Source organism: Sinocyclocheilus rhinocerous, unplaced genomic scaffold (assembly GCF_001515625.1).
Source record: "Sinocyclocheilus rhinocerous isolate Xijiao unplaced genomic scaffold, SAMN03320098_v1.1 scaffold905, whole genome shotgun sequence".
Classification (NCBI taxonomy): Eukaryota; Metazoa; Chordata; class Actinopteri; order Cypriniformes; family Cyprinidae; genus Sinocyclocheilus; species Sinocyclocheilus rhinocerous.
Window position 1 is genome coordinate 1103861 of NW_015659390.1, and position 21189 is coordinate 1125049.

Below are 21189 nucleotides of genomic sequence, written 5' to 3' on the forward strand. Positions count from 1 at the left end.
CTCAGATTCCAGATTTTCAAATAGTTGTATATCGGCCAAATATTGTCCTATCCTAACAAACATACATCAAAGAAAAGCTTATTTGTGCAGCTTTCAGATGATGTATAAATCTCAGTTTCAAAAAATTTACCCTTATGACTGTTTTTTTTGGTCCAAGGTCACATATGACTTGATTTACAATTTTAATGTAAACAAACACCCGCGGCTAATCCATGCGGATGCTGGTTACAGTGGTTAGTGTAGTAGGCGGGAGCGGGAGCGAGGGGTGGCGCCTCGGCTGGATCGGCGAGAAGGCGCTGGCACTTCTGACAGCGAGCAGCAGGTTTTAATGGCATTCGGAGGCTGGAGATCACACGCACACAGGAATGCAGCGTGCAGGTCCGATTGTCCTTAAACAGGGATTGTCAAATCCTTACTGGAGATGTAGTTTTCGACATGTGTTGCTGCAACAGATGATCTTTAAGTAAAATAATTTTTCATATATCGGACCTGGCTGAAACATGCATCTTTTTCGGAGCTATAATTACCAAGTCTTTCCAGATCGGTGTACCAGTAAGGAAACACCTCAGATTCGAGGAATCAGCTGGGTAAGTGGGCAGAAATAAATTCTTTAAAAAAAAGTAGAATTGTTATTTGTCAAGAACGAAAGAGAAACTTCTATAATCTGGTTATTCCATGAAATAGGAGCTTGTTTGAAAAGGTAATGCTCTTTAAAAAATTTAAAAAAAAGATTTGAAACATTCTTTCAAAGAATGTTTTAAGTGTTAATAAATTACATTCTGCAATCTCAAGTTAAATAAACTTGCTTTGAAGTGTGCTTAAAAATCCCATCTTCATGGAAAAATATGGCAAAATTAAAAAATACCTGTTTAATGATAAGACATTAAATGTTGGTGTCTGCTTTTTATTGGCACCCTTTTCTTGGAATAACCCAAACAATATTTCCATTCTGAATACATGCAGGTACAATTATCTCAGAACAACCTATTGACTCTGTATAGCTAATGAAGTGTGTTTGTGTGTGTGTCAGTCAGGATGTGTGTGAAGGGAAGATGGCATTGAAACCAATGCCAAATGATGTGAAGCCGGAGGCTAAGACACTTAACCAAAGCCCCTCAGACATTGAACATGACCCCAAACAGTCAGGGAGAGCAGAGCTTTCTATTGTTGTTGTATATGATTTTGTGTTTACATGTTGTTAAAGGGTTAATCAAGGATGAGTTATTTATAGCGTATTGTTCATTGTCCATCTTAAGGTTTGTTCCCTTACAGTTTGGAAAAGAATGTGCACAGGAAGACCCACACCACTGTAGACCAGAGTGAACTTGAGTGAACTTTAGTGAACTACAGAGTAAATCTCATATAATGAGCATTTTTACCAAAGCGAAGGATCTCAATTCAAAAAGAGACTGACTGATCTCTTTAGATTACATTCTTTTCGGTTGGTTTTGGTCATGTGACTTTCATATCAATATCAAAAAGAAAACAAAATACTCATAAACACGGGATGAGGAAACATATGGACACTGTGTAAACCTTAATGGTGCTTTCCCACCTTCGTATTACACTGAACATTGATTAACCTGCACGTTTACTCTTATACTTATCCATGTCTTCAAATACACAAGGTAAACAGTTAGTCCAATTAGGACATGTAGTTTCTGCACTGCTGACTGTTAGATGTTATGGAGTGGTGGTCTTTTATATATCAAGATACTGGACCCCCTTTTCCTCTTCTACATTCCAGCAATAAGGGTCGTGACTCAGCATGAAACACCTCATGTTGCCCGAGGACCCCCTGAGAAAGAGATAAAGAGCCCTAGTTAAAAAGATATCCATGTGTTGTGTCAATGTGCCACTGTCTGCACTCTTATCAGGGTTGACTTTAATCTGTCTGCTATTTTCTGGAGGTTTGTTCCACCTGAAATTATGTATATTTTGTCAGAATACGGTACAAAACCAAACTTTAGACTGAGACATTTGTCTTAAAGGAAATAGTTTACATGAAAATTTGCTTAAAGTTTACTCACCCTCAGGCCATCCAAGATGTAAATGAGTTTGTTTCTTCATCAGCACGGATTTGGAGAAATTTAGCATTATATCACTTGCTCACCAGTGAATCCTCTGAAGTGAATGGGTGCCGTCAAAATGAGTCCAAACAGCTGATAAAAACATCACAATAATCCACACAACTCCAAACAAATCCATCATTAAAACGTTTTTTTTAACTTCAAACAAACCATTGCTTCCAGCTAAAATATGAGTCCTCTATTCATAATACTGGTTTATCCAGTGGAAATGTCATCTTGTCTGAATCAGGAGAGATATCTGCACAGATCAAGCACAGTTTATAAGCATAGGCAGTCCAAAACAAATCAAACAGTTCCAAACAAAGCAAATTTTCATTTTTGGTTGAACTATTTCTTTAAATAATCATATAAGTGTGAATTTACAGGACAAACTTCATTTCTGAACCAAGTTTGTGGCAGAACAAAAAACTGCAAGCCTAAACAATGAATGAGGCTAACCCATGTATACCCATTAGCATGTCCTAGCCACAGTCTTGTCTGAAATGTTACTGACAAAATAGAATAATTCTTGTCAACATCAACAAGTTGATTTCTTTATCTTATTATTCTCAAACATCTTTCCTGGACAGAATATTTCAGCATCTAGTTGCATTTATTCCTGTCATTTCAAAGGTTTAACCCCCCCCCTAAACAAAACACAAACATTAAGAACTCTCATTCAGGATGGAGTATGTTAAAAATGGGTCAATTCTTTGAGCAAATGTAACCCTGTATATAGAAAAAGCATAAAAAACATCCTTTTCCCAAAGGAAGTTGGAGGATCTCAATTCAAAAAGAGACTGACTGATCTCTTTAGATTACATTCTTTTCGGTTGGTTTTGGTCATGTGACTTTCATATCAATATCAAAAAGAAAACAAAATACTCATAAACACGGGATGAGGAAACATATGGACACTGTGTAAACCTTAATGGTGCTTTCCCACCTTCGTATTACACTGAACATTGATTAACCTGCACGTTTACTCTTATACTTATCCATGTCTTCAAATACACAAGGTAAACAGTTAGTCCAATTAGGACATGTAGTTTCTGCACTGCTGACTGTTAGATGTTATGGAGTGGTGGTCTTTTATATATCAAGATACTGGACCCCCTTTTCCTCTTCTACATTCCAGCAATAAGGGTCGTGACTCAGCATGAAACACCTCATGTTGCCCGAGGACCCCCTGAGAAAGAGATAAAGAGCCCTAGTTAAAAAGATATCCATGTGTTGTGTCAATGTGCCACTGTCTGCACTCTTATCAGGGTTGACTTTAATCTGTCTGCTATTTTCTGGAGGTTTGTTCCACCTGAAATTATGTATATTTTGTCAGAATACGGTACAAAACCAAACTTTAGACTGAGACATTTGTCTTAAAGGAAATAGTTTACATGAAAATTTGCTTAAAGTTTACTCACCCTCAGGCCATCCAAGATGTAAATGAGTTTGTTTCTTCATCAGCACGGATTTGGAGAAATTTAGCATTATATCACTTGCTCACCAGTGAATCCTCTGAAGTGAATGGGTGCCGTCAAAATGAGTCCAAACAGCTGATAAAAACATCACAATAATCCACACAACTCCAAACAAATCCATCATTAAAACGTTTTTTTTAACTTCAAACAAACCATTGCTTCCAGCTAAAATATGAGTCCTCTATTCATAATACTGGTTTATCCAGTGGAAATGTCATCTTGTCTGAATCAGGAGAGATATCTGCACAGATCAAGCACAGTTTATAAGCATAGGCAGTCCAAAACAAATCAAACAGTTCCAAACAAAGCAAATTTTCATTTTTGGTTGAACTATTTCTTTAAGACTGTCCTGCATTAGTCACACTGTAATACATTTGTGTCCACCGCATAAGTGGGATTCCCATAAGAGTTTCTAAGATAAATGGCAAGTCGTCTTTAATTTATTTATGATTTTCTTTTACTGCCATGAAGCTTGAGATGCAGCAATTTACATTTAGAACTACATCTTACTAAATACCGAATAATGTAAATCTAATTTAACAGTGTTTGACATCTATCTATCTATCTATCTATCTGTCTATCTATCAGCAATTATATGGCTAATTTGGACACTCAATAAAGGAATAAAGGCACCCGTCAATAGCATTTCACGATCATGTGATTTCAAATACTTCCCAGCACCTTCATCAGACTTACAGTCAATATCCCTGTGTAATTTCCCCTCTTGTACTGGAACATGTGATCCAGCCAGCTGTAGTTTCACTCTACACAGTTTACTCAGTCAACAGAGCCACAGGGTGGAGAGATCTCCATGCTGGCCAACCTTATACTAAGTTAAATCAGGCGTGAGGATGCAGTGAACCTGATCACCTGAGAATCATCCAACCATTTTTACTGTCCATTGCTGCTGTTGAAAGGAAACCAAGCAGGGAAAATGCTGAGAAAGAAAAAAAAAACTATTTTCAAAACAAATCAGCTTATCCTTATAAGATCTTCTCGAGAAACGATACATTAGTCTTAAATGTTTGCACTGTTGACTGGCTGATGTGTTTTCTGTGGGCGTCTGCTGCATTAACTCCCTAGGTGGTGTGGTGTAGTGTAGCGGTTATAGAAATAGTAAAATTCTGTCAGGATTTACTCACCCGCATGTTGTTCCAAACCCATATGACTCGCTTTCTTCTGTGGAACACAAAAGGAGATGTTTAGCTCATAGTGGTGTCATTTAACAGAATGCCAGGTTAGGTTATGAATGACATTAGAGTGACTAAATTATGACAGAATTATCCTGAAAGGAGCGAGAAAGGAGAAAGCCTTAAGTATTATTATAATAACCATGAGCCGTTGTAATTGTAAGGGACTGTTCACACAGGTTAAAAACGAAAGATTACTTTTCACAAAACCTATAAAGATACATTATCAGGGCAAGCCCATAAATAGCAGCTTCACAGCATTAGTCAGCTGATGCTGAGTAACACCTGCCATGGGAACAGAGTCTGACAATGCCTCATAAAAACGGAGTTATGGACTCTCCGCCATATGGGGAATCAGGTGGAATTCGGGCGGATGAAGACTGTGGAGAGTTTCTCTTTGTCAGAAGGTTAGAAAACTATGCTGGCAGCATCTCAACTGGTAGCTCAAGTCTTTAATGATTCAAGTTGGTCCACTTGGTCATCATGGTAACGCTCCCCTGCAGCTATTTTCTAGTCATGCAAGTACAGCTCCCGTCTGTTTGAATAGAGAAAGCCTGAAGCCTGAAGCTTGCAGTAACTTTTCAAAACAAATGTATCATACATTCTCCCTCTAACTCAAATAAGGCTAAAAAATGTGTCATGGAAAATCTGGAAATGTAAGGAAATGTTGTTCTCTAGGCCTGAAAAAGTTTACATTTATTAAACAAAATATTAAAAGTGATGAAAATTTCAAATGTACATTTTCTTCTCTAAAATATCCAATCTGCTACTGCAATACTGCGTTTGAGCAGAGTAAAACTTGCTCTCAATCTGAATCTGTGAATTGATTCAGGTTCTTGAATCAAAGAATTGGTCAAACTGGCTCAGTCTGGTTCAGAGTGATTCATTTAAATGATTATTTTTTAATGTAATTGCATTGGTCATTAACTGATATGATTAGGTTCTTTCCAAATATGTCATGGGCATGACCAGAGTTTAAATTGACTAGAGATAATTTTTCTATAAAATACTGAACATATGCAATTGCATTTTTGCACTTTTGGGTGACAGTATGCAGAATGGATTTAAACATGATAAAAATGTTTTAATACATTTTAAAATATTTGATACACTCTTAAAAATAAAGGTCCTTTATTAAAATCTATAGTTCCATGAAGAATCTTTAAGTTCCATGGAATCCATTGCAAAAAAGGTGCTATATAGTGGAAAAAGGTTCTTTAAATTTTCTTTACACTAAAAAAAATTATGAAAGAAAATCTTTTAAGAACTGTTCGCTGAAAGGTTATTTTGGATATCCAACATGGTATTTCTATGGCACTGCGAAAAACCCTTTTGGAAACTTTATTTTTAAAAATGTAGCTGAAAGCAAAAATTATATTGCTTGACCAACATATTTAATAAACTTACATGGAAGCTGTGTATTGCATTGCGACAGGACAGGAATTCCAATTCTTTAGCACACAGATTCTGTGTGGGCCTGGGTATCCACCTGTACCATGAACAATATCAAATATCAAATATAATTCATCATATCGTATTATGACGAATTATATTTGATATTACCCAGAGATTCCTCTATAGGTCAGTTCATTGCAGAATCAACAACTAAAAAGCATTTGGCATCTAAATCACCGGTGGTTAACAGCTCACCAATAAATATTTAAACATAGTTCATCCATTATTCTGTCTTCAATCTCATTGATGCTCTGATTTTTATGATGTAGAGGAGAGAGAAGCTTTTCTTGGCCCTTGATTGCAGACAGAGATCAGAGCTGCTGGCAATTGTTGTTAGTTAATGGCTGAACAGAGAACCAAAACCTTGAGTGCCTCTTGAGCAGGAATCCAATCAGATATGCATGCTTACAACCTGGTCATTCTCAAGTATGTGGTCCAGTTCAGCTGCTTGAAATCACTCGAGTGCTTCCTCTTTTTCAAGTGCCATTTCAGTTTTCAAAAACATAATGAGCATTAAAGGAACAGGTCTCTCAAAAATGAAAATTCTGTCATTGTTAGTCTTATATAGCCACATTATGTCATTGTTTATGCGGATAAACTTTATCAATATGTCTCAAAGTCATTTATTATTTCACAGATATTACACAGTTCTGCTGAATCGTCAACTTGATTGCACAGATACTATTTAAACTGAACTGAGCTGGACGATGACATCACTGAAAATTGAGTGTTTACTATTGTCCTTTTGCATTATTGACACACAGTTTTCCTAATTGATACTGTAAAGCTGCTTTGACACAATCTGTATTGTTAAAAGCACTATATAAATAAAGGTGACTTGACTTGAATACACAGTTTTGATCTGAGGTATTTAGTTTAATATTAATAATAATAATGTAAAAAAAAATTTTATTTTATTTTTTTTATTAAATATTTATTTTACTTGCAAATATTTAATATAACATTTAATTTTCTTTAATTATGTTTAATATTTTCACAAAAGGAAATTAGTCATATTTATCACTGTCTTCTGTAAAATAATGGCCAGACCCAGGGAAGCCCGTTTCTGCCATGGAATAAAAAAAAAAATCAAAATGGTAATTGCGACTTTTTTTTTCTGACAATTCAGACTTTTTTCTTGCAATTCTGATCATTTCATAAGCTCAAAATTGTGAGATAAATTTTTTTTAATTCTGTCGGCGCCGATGGCCTCGTGGGCAGCGCGCCGACATGTTGCGCCTTTGCGCTTCGGGCGTCCCGAGTTCGAGTCCCGGCTCATGGACCTTTCCCGATCCCACCCCCCTCTCTCTCTCTCACCCACTTCACTTCCTGTCGACCTACTGTCCTATCTAAATAAAAGGCATAAAACGCCAAAAATAAATCTTAAAAAAATAAAATAAAAAATTGTAATTCTGAGGAAAAAAGGCGAGTTTATATCTCACAATTTGCACTTTTCTGCTCAGAATAAACTCACAATGCAAGTTAACACCTTGGAAAATGTGACTTTTTTTCTTAGAACTGCAAGAAAAATGTCAGAATTGTAAGATATACTGAATTGGGAAAGAAAAAAGTGAATTGTGAGATTTAAAAAAAAATCAGTCAAGCAAACTGTATTGCAAAAACAAATGATAAACCTCTTAGTCTTAACGACAGTCTCTGTCCCTCCTCCACCACGCAAGCTTACAGAGCCAAACATTCCTCTTAAATTCTTTGTGAATCTTAATTACATTATGGCAGTTCATTAGTCTTTGCTGAGAGGGAGGCAGGTGGCAAAGATCATGTGCAGTGCTAGTGTCAAATACCACACACGGCAGCATTAGTCTGGCATGTCTTCTGGCATTCTTTAGCCCTCTGTGCCTTTGTTGTATCGTGTTTTAATACTTTTGACGCTGTACATGGACAGAATGGCATTTTGCCAGTCGCAGATTGATTGTATAATCTCTATAATACTATAAAACTAGATTTAGTGATTGGTTCTTGCCTATAGGCCACCACAGTGCTAGAGCAGGAACTCAGCTGCAGTCTCAATTCTTATCATTAAACTCTTTCTCTCTCTGTTTTTTCTCCTCACAGACACCTCTGCCAGAAGCCGTGGATACACAAGACACCATCAAACAGGTATGAAGGTCTTTGAACAGTGGCCTGGGTTTTGTACATGTTGACAAGCCTTAAAGGGACAGTTCACCCAAAAACGAAATCAATCTCATCATTTACTCACCCTCACGTCATTCCAAATCAGGACTTTTTTCTTCTGTGGAACACAAAAGGAGGATTTTAAAGCAATATAGTCATTGTTTTTCATGCATTTACAAAGAATCAAGGCTAAAGCTTCAAAAAGGAGATAAAAGTGCAATAAAATCAGCTACTCATTCACTGTAATTGAAATTTGTGAAGATGAGACCAAAATTTGAGCCATACGAACCTATTAAATGAGGCTTTTGCATGCTTTTTAACTTACACAGATGAAAGAAAGCCATACAAGGAATTCAAATTTTTAGGTGAACTACCCCTTTAAATGAGTTCCAGTAAAACTCTTCATAGGGATGTGTGGCATCTCTTTAACAGAAAGCATGTTTTTTTCTTTACACCTCTGACTGCTATGTGGTTATAATATCATGCGCACAGAGATTATAAAGGGTGGCGCTCTGTACAATATTGTTAAGGACATAAAAGGGCTGATGAAATTCTAAATATGGCTCAAAACACAACGTGAAAAATAATATTACTCACCTTGTGGAGTAGTTTTGCCTAGATGTCACAACATTTCTCCAGAACGGGTGAGGCCACAATAAACAGATAAAACAGATTCATTTTAAACACATTTTGTTGTTGTTTTTGACAAACAACGATAATTACTCATCATAATGTTCAAAACACAGGTCTTTCATTCCATCTGAGTGTCATTTCAAGTGGATTGCAAATGCAATGTCTGTGTTTTGATCATGGATTTGTGATGTTTTGTGCAATTGTATTGCATACTGTACATAATGGTTCGTTTTCTAAAAGTGAAGTAGTAGGATTGCATACACATTTCACCGCTCTTTTGCAGATATTTCCACAGGCGGTTCTAGCGTTGCAGTGTCAACTCTCTCTGCTCATATAATACATGTCCCTTCAGTATCATGTGAGCCCCTGAGGGAGGAAGCCACTGTAAATATGTTGTTGTACTGGCTCTCAAATGTACAGTGTATCTTCAAAATCTTGTTAAACTAGGTCAGTAGCTCTGTATCAGCATCATGTAGGTACCAGCTTTGTCTTAAGATGTTTCACCTAAAATTTCATGGGAAATATATAGAAACAAATGAGTTTACCTACAGTAAAAGTAGCAGCTCAGATCATTAAATCTGCAAATCTGAGCACATTTTGAGAATTTAAGACCCCCCGTTATGCTCCATCTAAACCCCACCTAGTTCATTCATCCTTATCTATCATTCCTCAAAGCATTGTCAATGATAACTAAGAATTATTCGCAGCTAAACATGCAATTGTTTCTGCTTATCTTATGAGCAGCAGCCTAACCCATTGAAACCACAAATGAGTCTGTTTTGTGCCTTAAAAGCATACTCTAATCACCATAAATACCTATTTCATTTGCACACACCTTTCGGTTCTTTTCTTATGCGATTCTGCATTGACCACAAAGGGGGGGATGTCGAAAAACCTGAGAAAATGCAGCTGAAATGCTTTTTGTTTTTCAGTCAATAGTCTTTAAGCAGACATCTGGGCTTGCATGTTTGAGTATGGCCAGTGCCTGATGGGAGAAAAGGCAATATTGCCAAGGATTTAAATGTGGTTTATCAGAGCTCTGGAAGGACGTTTCATCTGTGGAATGCTCTCAGCTTCTGGAGTGTTTTTTTGTGGGTACAGTGATTCCTGGAGTGTGTTCCTTTGAGCAGAAAGAGAACAAGGAAAGCTGTTTTCATCAAGCTCTTTTCTGTTATTACTGGTGTTTTTAAGGCAAGCATCACTATTATTATTATAACTCCTACTTAGGGCAATAAGTAGTGTTTTCTAACTAAGGGTATTCTGAAACCCTAACCTATATATAAAAATATAAGAATTATATTAAATGTATATTATATATATACTATTATAGTTTATATTTTGAATTAGATTTTATTTTTAAATGTTCAGTTTTCATTTTAGTTAAATTTTTAGTAATTCTGTTACTCAGTTCTGTGCTTTTGTCTTTTTTAATATTACTATTTAGGTTGCATTTATTTCATTTTTTTTTTACTTCAGTTTTAGTTTTTTTTTTTTTATTAGAAATGTTTGTGCTTATATTAATAAATATGTATATTTTTTCAGCTTTACTTCAGTTTACAAAATGTATTTTATTTATCAAAAATAGTATTTAATACTTTAGTTAACAATAATATCCTTGATAAGTTCATAACCATAATGCGTCCTGAGTGGCTCCGGTGTTTCTGATATGATGATTCCTGCCCACCTCTATTGTGAGCTCACTATGTATTGTACAGAACGAAGCCTTTCCCTCGGCTCACCAAGGTCACACCATCACGACTGCCTCCGCTGTTACCGTCGCCCACAGATGGAAAACACAGCCTGTTTCCTCCCCACACAACAGAGGAGGACGGGTCTGTGCTGCTGCTACTTCAAAACCCTATGCATGTGGGTGACTAACACTTGTATACAAAGGAAGCACAACCACATCCCTGACAAGTCTCTATAGTTGAGGTATTGTGTTAGAAGCTTGCAAAGCTCAGTAGGGTGAGGCTCTGTTGTTTTGTTGAGCAGCTATTCATATTCATACAAACAGGGACATTCTTACAATTTTGGCAAAACCTCATTTATCATAGCCAACTATATCCCTGAACTAAAAGTTTATAATCACATACCTATATTGTACAGTAAGTGCTACCCTGCTGCCTCTACATTGTGTGTATAGTAATCTGACCTACACTTGAACAATGCCACCCTTTCCCTCTGGACAAACCCTTCATGTGGAGAGACATCACATAATCCGTGTTCTATGACCTGGTAGTTTGGTTGGAGCTCTCCTGGGATCCTTAAGACATACCTGAGAGAATCCGAAAAACAAGTATATATGTAAATATAGCACAAGCACATTGTTTTAAGCCAAAAATTTAACAAAAAGAAGTGCAAAGTGAAATAACAGACACATTCAAATTTAAGACTCATATGACACTTTCAGGTTTTCAAACATGAGTGGAGCATGTCCAAAGTTAACATGATGAACATATATATTACCATTCAAAAGTTTTATTTTTAAAGAAATTAATACTTTTATTTAGCAAGAATGCAGTACATTATATAAATTATATATTGTAACAAAAGGTTTATAATAAATGCTGTTTTTTAACTTTCTATTTATTACAGAAAAAACATAACAACAACAAAGTAAAACTCATAATCCTAAAAACAAATGTATTATGATTTCCACAAAAATATTAGGCAGCACAATGAAAATACAACAAAATAAAACCAAATAAGCACAACAAAATTTCTTAAGCACCAAATCAGCATTTTAGAATGTTTTCTGTAGTAATGGCTGCTGAAAATTCAGCTTGGTCATCACAGGAATAAATTAAATTTTAAAAGATATTAAAATAGAAAATTATTTTAAATTACAATACAATTTTACAATATTACTGTTTTACAGTATTTTGGTAACATTTTAGTATAGGGACCAATTCTCACTAGTTGTTTATTAGCATGTCTATTATTAATATCTTTATTTGACCCTCTAACTCTAGCAATCTCTATTCTAATTCTATTCTTTAAAAAAACTTGCCCCTTTTAGACTTGCACTCTATTCATTTAATAACTGCTTGTTTTCTTTAAAAAAAAACTAATACTAGCTTGCTCTATTCTTTTTCTATTCTGTTTTCTTTTTATTTATTATATAATTTAAAATAAATAAATAAATAAAGCCTTGCAACGTGTATAACGTTAGGCTAACTGAGACAAGTCATAGCACTTGCATATTGCTTTTTTGTTGATTTTGATTTCTTCCATTGTCCTCATTTGTAAGTCGCTTTTGATAAAAGCATCTGCTAAATGACTAAATGTAAATGTAATATATTGGCTGTTTATTAGTGCTTATAAAGCACATATTCTGCATGATTCTAAATCATTAATCCTACCCAATACCTAAACTTAACAACTACCTTACTATTAATAAGCAGCAAATTAAGAGTTTGTTGAGGCAAAAGTTAATGGTTTGTTAATAACAAGAATTGGACCTTAAAATAAAGTGTGACCAGTATTTTTAATCAAATAAATGCAGCCTTCGTAAGCATAATTCAAAAACATTCAAAAAAATCTTATAGGACCCCAAATGGTTTTAGGACCTTTAAAAGGTAGTGTATCCATTAAAATGACCAAAGACATTTTCAAAGCTTTTACAAACAACATTAATATGTGAGTTAAATGATACAGTGGATATTTGGATAACATGGAGAATGAGCAGCCATGCTTCTTGTTGTCACAGGTATCCTATGATACATCTAATCCCAAGTGTTCAGGAGAGTTGTCAAAGTCAGTGATCCACAGTGAAGTAATTATTCCCCAGGAGACTGTAGAATGCTGGGAATAGGCTGCCAGCTACTGTTCCCATCTATACCCTCATCTCCAGGGACAGAATCATGAAGCAGAGATGACAAGGGAGAGATTTACATGCTCAGGGTCTGCAGACACAGTGTCTGGGCTCACGCTGTGCAAAGTGAGCTAGATGGAGAGTTCTGCAGCGTGTAAGTCTCGGAGGATACAGGCTAGATGTAGGTTGACCACATTTACTAAGACTGTGCTGCAGTTGGGTAAACTACTTAGATACTAATTACCAAATGAGTTACGTTAACAGGCATTAAGAGAACTGTAACTCTGAAATTGCCCCGGGATCATTTGGACTGGAGACTAAGCACACGTTCTGTACAGAACTGTCCTTGTGCAGCGTTTAATGCAGTGGTCCTGTGAGAACAGCACTGTAGATGTGGCCTTCCTTCGAACTGAAAAGATGGGTCAGCCAATCCCTCACGGGTCAGAAGCCAATTACATCACCGTGACTGACCGACCAGGCTAGGGGCCTCCAAGAAGGGGCACACGCCACCGCCCTCAGCAACAACCACAACAAATAAAGTGTGAGAAATGCAGGCAATTCAAGTTCAAGACCTCATCCTGGGACAAACTGTTCTGCGGAGGAACAGAACAAACAAATGAAGGTTCAGATTTTCCGTAAAAAAAAATCACAAGACTAAAGAATGAGACAGCTAGGGTGGAGCAGAAGCATGTGTCCTAATCCACATATTATCCATCCCAAATAGTATGCAGTATTGCAATATGTGTGTTTTAATAGGAAACTGAACATTTTGTTTGAATTTCCTGTAGATTTGACTGAAGTGCTCATGCTTTTTGGGCTAATACTGCCCACAAAAAGTTTGTTTTATATATAATAAGACTGTTCTCTTTTGATTGTGCGTAAAAATCTTTTTAAAGGATTAATCTAAACATATTAACTACAAATCAGAAGGTAATGAATTTAGCTAGATGTAAACACAAGCAAACTCTATCAGACACGACGGATGGTGGGGTCATGGCACCATTTTATACTAGTATACAACTATATACCTTTCATACTGCCATATACTGTCTTATGGTACATGAAAAATACACTACTGTTCAAAAGTTTGGTGTCCATAACTTTTTTTTTAATGTATACTTTTATTCAGCAAGGATGCATTAAATTGATCAAAAGTAACAGACTTTGTTACAATTTAAAAAATGCTGTTCTTTTAGACTATCTATTCATCAAAGAAATAAAAATGAATCACAGAAATATTAAGCAGCTCAACTGTTTTCAACATTGATAAGAAATGGTTCTTAAGCATCAAATCAGCATATAAGAATGATTTCTGAAGGATCATGTGACACTGAAGACTGGAGTAATGGCTGCTGAAAATTCAATTTTGTCCTCAAAGAATTAAATTACATTTACAATACATTAAAACAGAAATAAGTTATTTTAAATTGTAATTTATTTCACAATATTACTGTTGCTAATGTATTTTTTGATCAAATAAATGCAGCCTTTAGGATACTTCTTTCAAAAACATGAAAACAATTTTACCAAAAAGTTTTGAATGGTAGTGCATGTACTTTTGATTTTGACCAATAAGCAACCACCTAGTTATAAGCTAAAAAAAAACACACGCAAAACACCTTAGCAATCACATAGCAATGCCCCGACAACCGCTCACAACACCCTAGCATTATGACAGCAAGTTTTGTGACAGCACCACTCTTGTTTTTTATCAGTAAATGCACAAATAGTTATCAGTTTTACTTGGGTTGCTGTGCTGTTACGGCCTCATGCAACAGCTCGAAGAGTTTGGCTTTGAACTTGCAGCTTTTGATGTTCTGAAGCATAAATGTAAAAATGAGGTGTATTTTGGTGTGTGTGTTCTCTACTAAAACCACTTCAATCACTTACAGAGTGTCGTCAGTAAACAACAACAAAAAAAACACCATATGTTATATTTTTACTAGCTATAACTAGCAAGCCTCCTATCGTTAGTGCAAACCAGCACTAAAACCAGCTTTCAACTTGATGCCGGTCTAAGCGGGCCATTCTTCTAAAACTAGCTTTTAATGCAATGCTTGCCATCCCAACTTGTCCATATCCTCCTATGTTTGCCTACACTTCAACGGAGGTTGTTTTTTTACAGTGTGTCAATGCGACAAACCAGTTTCATCACCATGTGATCAGTGAGTTGGTCTTGGCAGGCGTGCAGAAAAAAAAACGGAGGCTGCGTAGCAACAACGGTGGCATGCTTTAGTAGTTCAGTAAACTCAAGTCTCAATCAATGAGGTCGAGTTCTTACACTCCAGTCTTCTCAATCTGTATGGGAGCTAGAGCGGGACGCGCCGTCTGCGGGGGGTCCAACAGAGTAAAGGGTGGGATAAGAGGAGACGTGGAATGAAAACAGAAGTCTTGGAAGGGAGGGATGGATGAAAACAGAGCAAGTTGATAGAAGGAAAACAGACGAGCGGAGAAACAGCTTCCATACGGGGGAGGAGTGTGAACGTTAGCGATCTTCAGTTTGGTAAATTCAACTCGGCGGGGGTGGTGTTGGAAAAAATGTAGCAGGTTCTCACCCTGCACTCACCTGTTCAGTAAAACACCAACTCACTGTGTTTCTATATGGCTGATATGGTTGTAAAGGAAATTTTGTGTATGACTGTAAACACAATAGTAAACATTTCCAGTCTTGCTTTGGAAATGAACAAACTTTCATCCGATTCAATACAACATGAAACAGCTTGCCATCCCAACTTGTCCATATCCTCCTATGTTTGCCTACACTTCAACGGAGGTTGCTTTTTTACAGTGTGTCAATGCGACAAACCAGTTTCATCACCATGTGATCAGTGAGTTGGTCTTGGCAGGCGTGCAGAAAAAAAAACGGAGGCTGCGTAGCAACAACGGTGGCATGCTTTAGTAGTTCAGTAAACTCAAGTCTCAATCAATGAGGTTGAGTTCTTACACTCCAGTCTTCTCAATCTGTATGGGAGCTAGAGCGGGACGCGCCGTCTGCGGGGGGTCCAACAGAGTAAAGGGTGGGATAAGAGGAGACGTGGAATGAAAACAGAAGTCTTGGAAGGGAGGGATGGATGAAAACAGAGCAAGTTGATAGAAGGAAAACAGACGAGCGGAGAAACAGCTTCCATACGGGGGAGGAGTGTGAACGTTAGCGATCTTCAGTTTGGTAAATTCAACTCGGCGGGGGTGGTGTTGGAAAAAATTTAGCAGGTTCTCACCCTGCACTCACCTGTTCAGTAAAACACCAACTCACTGTGTTTCTATATGGCTGATATGGTTGTAAAGGAAATTTTGTGTATGACTGTAAACACAATAGTAAACATTTCCAGTCTTGCTTTGGAAATGAACAAACTTTCATCCGATTCAATACAACATGAAACAGCAATTGCGATGCATTTAATTTGCATAATGTGGTGTATTCAGTGGAAAATAATTAGGGTGGGATATATCTGTTGATGAGACCATTTAGGTGACAGGGCTAATATTACTAGTCACTTTCCAGAACATTTTCCTTCACCGTTCCTTGCTGGTGGAATGCCAAATCCCAAACAATATTCAAGAGACAGCTATAAACTAATTTCTTCCGTGAGCACTTCATTGCATCCTACTTAAAAAAATAAAAATATTTTCCTCAATCCCTCCCTGTTCTAGCTAATACTATTCTAAACAATGTGTGAAACTTTGTATTATCAGCACTTTTAGTCTTTATTTGCCTCTTTATGATGAATCGCTTACTGTATTCCTCATTTGTAAGCCGCTTTGGATAAAAGCATCGGCTAAATGAATAAATGTCAAATGTAAATGTGGTTCATATAAATATAAAGTCATTCAGAAAGTAATTAAGAACGTAAATTGTGCCAGTTTTCATTTCAAATGGTCTTAAAATAGTATTCAAAAGACAGTCAAACACATTTTCTGAAACTTTTTAAAACATTCAGGAAGTTATTAAGAAGATAATTGGTGTCACTTTTAATTTCCTGTTATATTTAAACAGACATTTTAAATATTACAAAAGACTGGCTTAATTAGTACAAAATGAAAAAATAATGACAATAAGAATGTTCATTACCTTTTTTTCTATTTCTCTCCATCAGTTTTTATCCGATCGGATCCTGAAGGCTGCGCGGGTGGTTTACAGCACTCTGATGGAGCGTAACCCAGGCCTGATAAGAGACAGAAAACACCATCTTAAGACCTACAGGTGAATCTTTCACTCCGTCTGTCACGTGCTTGTGTAAAGCGTGTTATATTTCTGACTGTGATGGAAATGCATCTAATTATTCCCAGGAAGTCACTAAGCATCCTTTGGAGAAACAAATCAACCAACTTACTCATGATAAATGTGTAACACTTTAACTTCAGTCTGCTTTTTGACTGGTTTGTCCCACAGACAGTGCTGCAGTGGGAAGGATCTTGTGGATTGGCTAATGAAACTCAATGATTGCTTCCAGTCCCGGAGTCAGGCAGTCGGAATGTGGCAAGTTTTGGTGGACGAGGGCATTCTGAGTCATGGTGAGTGATCATCTATAGATATCAACACAAGATTATTTGCATGCTTTTCCTTTAAACAAGAGTACTATGGTACAGTGATGGTATCAGACTGTAATACTATGGCATTTAGATACATATCATGGTGCTGAGGAATTACATCATGGTATTTACTACAATAGTACATGTCCAAAAAATGTTTTGCCATGGCCAAAAGTACATGCTATTACCATAATATCTGAATGTATTGACTAACTGGCAACCCATGTCTCTGTAAAAATGTGCAGTGAAACAGGAGTTAAACTTCCATGACAAAGACACACAGTTTTACCGCTTCATGGAGGCAGAGTTTGACCTTAATCACACAACTAACGATAAAGACTCCAAAGATGAAGAACTCCAAGAGAGTTTATCGCTCCTGATCCAGATGGGTCCAGATGCTCTTCTGACTATGATACTGCGTAAATGGTAAGACGCCAACAATTGTGCCAAAACAGTCTGAAAAATAACAAGCATAAATACAGTTTATATAGTACTAGCACTTAGCACTGTGCGCTAAAGTCACCAGACGCAGAGCTTGCTGAATATAAATAAACTTCGATTTCATTCGGGGCTGAAAAGTGCCATTAAAATTGTTCAGTTTAATTAAATTTAATGCATTTAATGTCAGACTAATGTCAGAAATCCATATAAAATCAAGTCTAACAAATATTTGTGACAGTTATAGTTGTCTGAAGATATTAAGCTGGGACAGAATTTTAACATCAAAAAAAGTCACACACTTCCCATTTAATCTCTTTTATAAACAGCATAAGATTTCTCTGTGTAATAATCTGTGTCCATGTTTTAGCCCAAGCCAGAGAACTCCAGAGGACCTGGAAGTTATTTATGAAGAACTTCTGCACGTCAAAGCTGTGGCCCACTTGTCTACATCTGTGAGTCAACAATCGCTGACAGCCATCATGTTTGTTTGCGCCACAAATCTTCATTCATCCCTCATTTCTTTCATTCTCTCCCGTAGGTTCGGAAGGAGCTGGCAGCAGTGCTGGTTTTTGAAAGCCATGCCAATGCGGGAACAGTCTGTGAGTGTGAAAGCAATGATGACATTTTTTTTTTTTCTTCTTCCAAGATTCAAGATTTTTATTTGTCACATACATGGTTATATAGAGAATATATGACCAGCAGTGAAATGTAAGTAAGTCCCATTTCATTAGTGGTGGGCGGGAAGAAGGAACGGTGCTAATATTGAATTTGCGCTTAGCCAGAGTAAAAATGAGCAGCAAACTTCCTGTTTAGACACCACAGACAAACAGCATAAGAATGAGATGATTAAATCATTTTATTGTGTAATTCCCTTGTTATGTGATGAACCGGATGATTGACATCCTAATATCAGCAAACTGAGAGACAAAATCTTCATTCATCCCTCATTTCTTTCATTCTCTCCCGTAGGTTCGGAAGGAGCTGGCAGCAGTGCTGGTTTTTGAAAGCCATGCCAAGGCGGGAACAGTCTGTGAGTGTGAAAGCAATGATGACATTTTTTTTTTTTCAAGATTCAAGACCCATTTCATTAGTGGTGGGCGGGAAGAAGGAACGGTGCTAATATTGAATTTGCGCTTAGCCAGAGTAAAAATGAGCAGCAAACTTCCTGTTTAGACACCACAGACAAACAGCATAAGAATGAGATGATTAAATCATTTTATTGTGTAATTCCCTTGTTATGTGATGAACCGGATGATTGACATCCTAATATCAGCAAACTGAGAGACAATGAAAGCATTTACAGCACGTCTGGCGGCAACGCAGCAGTCATTCATGCAGAGTGAATAGCACGAGTAGGAAGCAGACACTGATGATGATCTAATAGGGTAGTTTAGTCAATTTTAAAATCGGTCAAGTTTCATAAGCTCATATTAGTTCAGTTTATTCAGGCTCATATATCATATTTTTTATTTCTCAGACATATTAACACTGCATTATGATTTTACATTTCAACGCAAATTCTGATATTAAGATTAAATGACTTTTAAATAGATCCAGTGGATTTAGTTATTAGAATTGACGTCAAAATGAAACATAAAATCAATTTTTCTTCTGTAATAGAAGAATGTATTTCTGAATGAAACAGGATATTCAACAAGAAAAATCGGATGAGTCTTGATATTATTTATTGTAAATTACATTTCACTTTTTATTTTCATTTAATTTTAATCTTACCATTTTTAATGACCTTTTTACTAAATATATTTTATTTTATGATCAAGTTTTGCATAGCATGATTATTTTCGTTACAAACAGGGTTTCAGCAGGTTTTATGAAAGTCTTTTTAAGACCTTTTTAAAACCAAGTAAAGAAAATGTAAAAAATAAATGAAATGTAATAATACGTCAATATGGTCTCTAAATGTAAACATGTATTGTATTAGCAACACATCAAAGTTTAAAAATACTTCCAATAGATCTCCAATATTTTTAATTCATTTGACACACTTTTACTGTGCCTTCAGATCAAAAATCACTAGGGATGTAACGATTCACTCAACTCACGATTCGATTCGATTCACGATTTTGATTTCACGATTCGATTCACGATTTTTTTTTTTAAACAAAATGAGATTTAAGACAAATGTTCAACCGGCTCGCGGTTAATCGTTACATCCCTAAAAATCACTGCAAAAAAGTGACTTTCTTCATCGGTATTTTTGTCTTGTTTTCCAATGCAAATGTCTAAAGATTCTTAAATCAAGATACATTTACTTTCGAAGCAAAATTGCATTAAGAAATCTTGTTTTATGAGAAAGTAATCAAAGTGAGTTTATGATTAAAACAAGTTTAAATATACGCCATATCCCATTGACAGATATTTGTTTTTGTTTTAAGCATAAACCCACTTAATTTTATTCAAACTCTCTCAGAAAGCAAGCACCTCATATAAATGTATCATGATTTAAGGATGTTTAGATATTTATATTGTGACGTGACATGTGGCCAAGTATGGTTACCCATACTAGGAATTAGTGCTCTGCGTTTAACCCATCCTAAGTGCACACACACAGCAGTGAACACACACACACAGTGAACACACACCCGGAGCAGTGGGCAGCCATTTATGCTGCGGCGCCCGGGGAGCAGTTGGGGGTTCGGTGCCTTGCTCAAGGGCACCTCAGTAATGGTATTGAAGGTGGAAGAGAGCACTGTACACTGTACCCCCCACCTACAATCCCTGCCGGACTTGAGACTCGAACTCGCAACCTTTGGATGAATCACCCAAAACAAAACAAAAATACTAAGTTAGATATTCAGTTAAACATTTAATGCCATTACTTTATGAAGTTAAGACTTTCTGCTCCAATTTAAGATCTTTTTAGGTCTTAATTTGTGAAGGGCGAAATAAGACTTTTTAAGACCCACAGAAACCCTGCACAAAATTATTGTCTAAAATGTTGAGGAAAAAAATTTATCTGTTCACATGTCTAAATTTGGTCAGCCTAATCAAGCTTTTTCTGTAAAAAAAAAAAAAGGTAAGCTTGTGTTTTCTATAAGAATACAATGTAATGTGTTTTGTGTTTATTTCAGTATTCAGTCAGGGGGACAAAGGGACTTCCTGGTACATCATCTGGAGAGGCTCTGTTAATGTCATCACACACGGCAAGGTAAAGCTATTTAACATCAGTTGAGTGACCTTTAGATAGCACTGAGTTTAAATATAGATATACTTACATTGTTGGAAGGCATACTGTGCGCTTCCTCTTAAGGAAAGATGATCTTGTGTATGTGCGTCACACAGGGCTTGGTGACCACGCTTCATGAGGGAGAAGACTTTGGGCAGCTGGCCTTGGTGAATGATGCCCCTCGTTCTGCCACCATCATCCTGAGAGAGGACAAGTGCCACTTCCTGCGGGTGGACAAGCAGGACTTTATACGTATCCT

At 36.5% G+C, this 21189-nt stretch overlaps 1 protein-coding gene across 1 annotated transcript in view; it reads left to right on the plus strand.

The window, feature by feature from the left end:
• The window catches only part of LOC107723737 (rap guanine nucleotide exchange factor 3-like), a 42543-nt gene that overhangs the window by 8432 nt on the left and 12922 nt on the right, over positions 1–21189 (plus strand). The window contains exons 3-9 of the mRNA XM_016532446.1: positions 8266–8310; positions 16867–16973; positions 17163–17284; positions 17548–17728; positions 18111–18195; positions 18713–18773; positions 20836–20912. Of these exons, the coding sequence (XP_016387932.1) occupies positions 8266–8310; positions 16867–16973; positions 17163–17284; positions 17548–17728; positions 18111–18195; positions 18713–18773; positions 20836–20912 (678 nt within the window). The remainder of the gene's footprint in view (positions 1–8265; positions 8311–16866; positions 16974–17162; positions 17285–17547; positions 17729–18110; positions 18196–18712; positions 18774–20835; positions 20913–21189) is intronic.